This window comes from Akebia trifoliata, chromosome 15, assembly GCF_017979445.1.
Source record: "Akebia trifoliata isolate Shusen 1 chromosome 15, ASM1797944v1, whole genome shotgun sequence".
In the NCBI taxonomy this organism is placed as follows: Eukaryota; Viridiplantae; Streptophyta; class Magnoliopsida; order Ranunculales; family Lardizabalaceae; genus Akebia; species Akebia trifoliata.
In genome coordinates this window covers 19,298,784-19,305,957 of record NC_141389.1, presented here as the reverse complement: position 1 = coordinate 19,305,957, position 7,174 = coordinate 19,298,784, and the positions used below count along the sequence as shown (strand labels likewise).

Genomic DNA, 7,174 nt, shown 5'->3' with positions numbered 1-7,174 from the left:
CCCCAATGGCATGAGCAGAAATTTAGGATTTCAGATTACAAATGTTTAGTTATTATGGTGGGTCCAAGTACTAAAACAAATGGGACCCATTTGTCATTTTTTTTAAGTGGGTGCAAGTATTCTCACTCAAAACTTGATAAGCTTTATATGTAATTGTACCTAATTGACGGTTCTGAGTTGCCACATTGAATATGTAGTGAAGTCATAACAGTGACTCAGTGAATGTTTTGAAAACCAAACCGAGAATTTGATAATAAGAAAATCTCCAATTGGTACAAAAAAAGAGCTTTACAATTTATTTATTTTTTAAAAGGTGTCCATGATATTAATTTGGAGAAACACTCATTTTTCCTTCGTTATCTTATTATTTTTTTAAACTAATTACCACAATGGCAAAAGACATTACGTGATAAATATATATGAAATGTAAACTGTCTGATAATTTAAGATCTCTCATTTGTGAGTTGGTAATTTCTCTTTATTTTATGTTAATTTACAACAATGCTACAAGGAGGTTGGTGAAAATAATAGATCCAACATCTTCTCAAAATAGTAATGTAAATGGGTATTGATATATTTTTGTAAATAAATCTATTCTACAATAATGAATATATTGTAGGCAAATTTACCAGAACATGTACGACATATCGATTATTTACAAAATCAGTAAACAATACATCTTATTTTTTAAACAGTAAGTTATCATTTTTGAAAATATTTTATTTTACTAAAATGGCAAAAATAGTAATTTTCATATTGTTGCTATCGAAATACCATTTTTGTCAGAAAGAGCCTTCTGACATGAGATTAGAATGTATTTTATACAATGTCAGAAGGATTCTTCTGACAAGAGATCATTATATATATTTTATACAATGACGAAAGGATCCTTCTAACACTATATTAGATACATTCTAATCTCATGTTAGAAGATTCTTTTTGAAAAGTTCTCCGTTTTGATCAAATATTCTATATCATAAACTAAAATCATATATATACTATAAAGTCATTTTTTTAGGATTGGGATCAACTCATACTTTCTCTCACAATCTAGATTTTGTACATCAAAAATCCAAGGGTGAGGATAAAAATGTATCCTAAGAATATGGCACAAATCTAAAAGATAAATCTCAAGAGTTGGATTTAATATTTACACGGCTTGGATTGTGTGTGAACATATGAATTCACTTTCATTAGTCTCTACGGATCATAACCCTTTTAGTTAATATACCATTTATAAGTGAACAATGATTTTATAAGTAGAAAGTAGAAAGTCTTCACTCAGTCAATACTCGGCTGATGTGTTGTAGACACAGAACGATAGATCTATTTCCTCGGGTTACACAAATGAAAATAGATCTATGGTTACATGTCCATAACGCGTCAGCCGTGTATTGACCAAGTGAAGACTTTTAAGTTAAAATATCAGCACTCTTTATAATTAACTATGATATAGACATAACTCACCGCATCTTGTGAATATTTGATACGGTTGTGTTTTCAAACTGTTGACATGCCTCCTTGACCATAATTTACTATAATTGATTAATAAAAATGATGTAAATGTCATCATCAGCTTTATGTTGTGGTCGTTAAGATCATGATAATGATCATCATCATCACTGTTAATATAGTACTCATCATTGTCATGGTCATCATCATCATCTTCAAAATCATTATCATCATCATCATTACCATCTTGATCATGATTTTTATCATCAAGTTTTCATGATCATGATTATCCGTCAATCATGATTTCGATCATCATCGTCATGATCATTATCATCAAGAAAATAAGGTGAGGAATTAGTTTCTTAATTCAAGAGTTGAGTTCTCCTGGGGAGAAACAAAATAATTGGTGGATTTTTTTTTGGCGAAAAGTGCTTCGGTCTCAATTGGAATGATAGTTTCGGGATGATTATCATGATCTTCCTCAACTTAAAATTATTATTGATAAAGATGTAATCAGTGAATTCCATAAGTTATAATTCCTCTGCTTTGTTAATGTAAGGGTAAGGGCCCTTCATAGCCCAAGCTTGCTGTTCAAAAAAAAAAAAAATCAAGGTTTTGTTATACGATTTCTTTTATAAAGAAAGAGCAAAAAAGGTAAAATCTTAGCAAAAAAGGTAAAATCTTAGGATTGTAAATCTACCTTAAAGATACTTTGACTTGTTGGGTAAAAATGAATAGGAGAAATCCAAGTGGAAAGGTTGTAACAAGTTCTCCAACAGAGGGCCAAGTGACAAGTGGGGACTAAACCTAAGAAAAAATCACCATTTGTGAGTCAGAATTGAGTCCGATAGGGTGTGCGGCTCCCTGGGTCGGACCTAAATAATTTTTTTACTTGATTTTCCCTTGAGAAGCCCATTGATCCTTAAATGGTTTAGTCCTTGTCCCCTGTTCAAGGTTTGGACAATTGAGAGTGTATCTACTGGGTTCAGCCTACTACCCAAAGGAAAGCCCAAATCTGATTTTTTTTATGTTTTTTCTATATTCATAATCACTACCAAGATATAATCAAGCCACACAATCCAATCAAATGCTTTTCTGAGAGATCATGACAAATCTGATCTAGTGAATGCCAGTTCCGACAAACTTCATAATGAGTGATATTCGATTGTGATAGCTTCACGGACAGATCATGACCATCAGTCGCACGAGATGGATACTCATTTGCAACACCAAGCATTCAATAGTGAGATCACAGAGTTTGATATTAAATCAAAATAATCATGCATTTATGTTTTCTAAGAAGAAGTAATGAGATTCACCGTATCACTCTCATCTAGATTGGATTAAATTTGTATAAGATTTGGAGTAGATTAGATAAGATAAGCATTTAAATATATTCTTCTACAATAAGTAGATCTAATTCTGAAAGGAAATTTGTCTGAATTTTCTTTAGAAGACCGTACTACTAGTGCTCTTATCTAAATACATATATATTGTATCCCAAGTGAGAGTGATACAATATATATGTATATTTTACTAAATTGCAACAAGATTTGTAGGTTTTATCTACATTGGCGATATTGGCTCAACCAACAATGAGAAGACTCGATCTTTTGTCTCTCGATCGGGAACACCATGCCCATCTCCATATTGGTACATGCACTGAGCCATTCGAGCAAGGTTTACTGCAGTGCCTATAAAAGGTTGGGAAAAAATGGAATCATCGACTCGATCTTTGTTCATCTTCTTCCAAGTGTCACTAATTAGATGTTTAATGTGCTCGCGAGCTACTTCTTCTGAAACGCCAGTTTCACGCATGTAACATTGGATTGATTTTGGCACGTCGCCCCTCTCTAACTCGGCCTATAATAGGATATAAACTTTTTCAATGATGGATTCTAGCTAGTATTGTAATATATATTGAATGTGAGACAATATTGCTTACATACCGTAGAAGTTGCCATGTCATCACAAAGTCGAAGAATCATTGATGACCAGCGTATAATGTCTGGATATCTCTCTAAGCATTCTAATGAGTCCATGGTGATTTCTTGCTTTACAAAGAAATAAGTATGAACTAGTATGACAGGCCCTGATATTGAGATCCACGCATTATTTAGGTACTCCTCAAGCGTTGGTGTATAGTTGTTATGGTACCACTTTGCCTCCACTAAGTAAGATTTGCATAAATCCACCCACTGAGATTAAGAAAAACATAAAAAATGTTGAGGAAATTAGGAAATTCAAGTATAATTAGTTAATCAAAAGAATAAAAATGTTGAAAGGAAATTAAAGAACAAAGCAATACCCCTTTCTTAAGGTACGGTATGATGTCCCAACCCTGTTCCTTAAGAGTCTCATAAGCCATTTGGTTCACTGTGTTATACAAAGATAGGAAACATATCTTCATGTAATTTGGAAGTTGTTCCATGGCTTTAATATCCCATCTGTTAATACCAGCCAAATTTGAATCACAAGCATTGGTTATGATAGTAACATATATGAAATGTTAATATATGAAAACATATATCCCACCAACCTCTCGACGGCATCAGTAAAGAGCTGGAGTTCATCCAAAGTACCATAGACATCATAAACATCATCAATAGTTGTTATTAGCGCATTAACTTTTGTAAGTCCTTTCCTGCAATAATCATGCTGAGGATCGAAGATCACTCCAATGGTCCATAAAAAGTTCTCCATCAACCTATCTCGAGCAAAGCTCAACTCAGAGTGAGAACCAAGCCCAAGATCCCTCCACCACCTGAATGACATAAAAGGAAAAAAAAAAAAAAATTATGTACAAGGATGATGTCGTAATGATCCCCGCTTAAATTTCAATTGTATATATATGACCTTACCTCGAAGAGTCTCTCATATCTTTCTGGTGTATTGCTTGCACCATATTGAAATCCAACATTGCAAGTTCAAGTAGATCAGGATGGATGTACTCTTCACTCTTGCACATTTCAATGTACCATCGAGCTTCTAACCGCAGCATCCTTTGGTGCAAAGGAAGTTCCAGGGAGTGATGCACTTTTTTTTCAAGGTTTGGGGCTATAGGCCCCTTTAAGTTGTTTAGATGTGTGGTTGTGAAATATTTGGCCTCATCCAAGATATTTTCCCCTTCTAAAGCAAGGTGAGAAGCTTCAAACAAACTCAACATTCCTCTAATATCTTCACATAGACTTGCTTTGAAATTGCCCATGTCATCCTTGAAGCCATTAAAAACATCTGTATCACATAAACATATAATTTTATAATTTTATCAAAATCGCAAATTATCTGGAGTAATTTCTACAAATGTGATCTAATAAAAATTGCATTATGGAGTAATTTCATAAAGTATTTTGAAATTGATGAGAACGGAAATGAGTACCTTGGGATATCTCATACCCATGTTGTCTAAGGAGCCTAAAGTGAAGTGCTACAGCATGGAGACCATTGTTAGTGCCAACATTATTGTTTTCATCAATGGCTATTTCATCCAGTGCTCTCTTGATCTCCTCCTCGAAGATATACCCCAAGCCAAGCCTTCCAACATCATCGATCAGTTCAAGCCGATCTAAAAGTCCCACATCACCAGCGTTGATCATGCACCTTACATTCTCTAACTTCTTTGCTCGTCTTTCAGACATCTCCCCCTGTGAAATTAAGAGTAAAATCGTTACGTTCGGATAATTATAGAGATAATAAAAATTTTAAATAAAGAATTAGATTAAACTTTTGGCCAAGTTGTCCAACCAAATATGATTTTGAAATATTTACAAAACCAGATACATTTTTACCATTTGTGTAAAAAAAATTATAGTAAATTTTCATGTATACCCCTCTGATTTTAAAAGATGGATTATGTCATTTTTGAAAAATCAGAAGTGCACAAAGGTTACTTAATTCACTATAATTATTTTAGCGTAGATATTTCAAAATCATATTTGATTTCATATATAATTTGACCAAGACCTTTATCTAATTAACAGCATAAAACATCTTTTATCAAGTACACTAATTACCGTCCAATCACTCTTTACTGATTGAATGAAATCGAAATCCCAAATGCTAGGTTGGAAGTTGGCTGATCGTCTAACAACCAATGGATCACAGTTTTGATGGGTACTGACAAGGCAATGAACACGTCGAGGAGCTAAGCAAGACGAGCTTCTTAGAAAAGGTTTCAATGGAAAAATTCTTGGCGATGAGAAGCCACTCAAAGAGCAGGGTTGTATTAAGAGGTTGAGATTAAGAGCCATTGTAGTAGTAGTAGTGATATCTCTAAATGGTTTTCTTGGTTTACCATCCTCACCTTGAACCCCATATAAATACACAATCATATACCACACCAATTAAACAGAAAATTTCCCTTTCTTTTCACAAAGACATAAGCATGTGCAGTACTTCTTCAAGTGATAGATATATGCAGTCCTTTATTGAACTGATAAACATTTGATAATTATCAAAAGGGAGCCGTTCGGTTGCCAAATATTTGACCAACATTTTGGCCACCACGTTTTACCCTACATGGGTTAGAAGAGTCGAAATGAGCTGATTTGCAGTGAAGAATGATCTCTATGATGAAAAGATCATCCTGGCCAATAATCAGTGAATTCTGAAACCTTTGATCCTCTCAAAAGTGATTTACAAAAAGTGGACAGTTCACGAGTTACGGGGTTAGAAATTTCGGAATTGACTAATTTTTTGTGAGGATGATCTTCTCAACATAGAGATCATCCTCACAAAAAATCAGCCCATCCAGAAACTTCTAACCCATGTAGGACAAAACATTGGCCAAATACCGATCCAAAAAAAAAAAACATTGGCCAAATAGTTGGCACAACCCAAAAAATTATTAATGTGTACACTTGACAAAAAGGCGTGTGTATTTGTAATGTGCTAACATGTGCAGTCCTTTTATTAAATTGACAAACAAAAACTGAATGAAAAGTGTTCTCCATCAGACATAACGGTTGAGATTAGACGATAAACACATATTTCCTAGCAATCATGAATAGCGATTTACCATAATTTATTCATATATTTGTAAGAATCCAATTTTGGTGGGTATCCTAAGTGATATGTGTTTGATTGGGAATCATAGAATTGTTTTTCTACTCCTAATGTACATTCCAAACTATTTACCAAATCACTATAAAAAAGAGCTTTACAATTTATTTATTTTTTAAAAGGTGTCCATGATATTAATTTGGTGAAATACTCATTTTGCCCATGTTATCTTATAGTTTTTTTTTTAAATAATAAATAATTACCATAATAGCAAAAGACATTACTTATAAATATATGTAATGTAAACTGTTATAATAATTTGAGATCTCTTATCCGTGAATTGGTAAATTTATTTTTATTTTATGTCAATTTAGGACAATGCAATCGAGGTTGGCGAAAAAATAGATCTAACCTTGAACCCCTAAATGGTTTATTTGGTTAACCATCCTCACCTTGAACCCTATATATATACACAATCATATACCACACAAATTAAACAAGAAATTTCCCTTTCTTTTCACAAAGACATTAAACATGTGCAATAAATACTTTCTTCAAGTGATAACTATATGCAATACTTTATTGAACTAATAAACATTTGACAATTATTAAAAGGGAGTTTTCGGCTGCCAAATATTTGACAAACATTTTGGCCATCACTTTTTGTCCTACATGGGTTAGAAGAGCCGAACTAAGTTGATTTTTGGTGAAAATGATCTCT

The 7,174-nt window shown here is 33.2% G+C and overlaps 1 protein-coding gene across 1 annotated transcript; it reads right to left on the bottom strand.

The window, feature by feature from the left end:
- Positions 1–2,838: 2,838 nt before the first annotated feature.
- Positions 2,839–5,754, bottom strand: LOC147384515 (alpha-terpineol synthase, chloroplastic-like). Its single transcript, XM_086426379.1, has 7 exons — positions 5,466–5,754; positions 4,832–5,096; positions 4,314–4,686; positions 3,992–4,216; positions 3,761–3,899; positions 3,402–3,650; positions 2,839–3,315 (listed from the first exon to the last, which is right to left on the bottom strand). Exons 1-7 carry the CDS (start codon positions 5,700–5,702, stop codon positions 3,019–3,021), a joined length of 1,785 nt encoding a protein of 594 aa, XP_086282505.1. The 5' UTR covers positions 5,703–5,754; the 3' UTR covers positions 2,839–3,018.
- Positions 5,755–7,174: the final 1,420 nt, after the last annotated feature.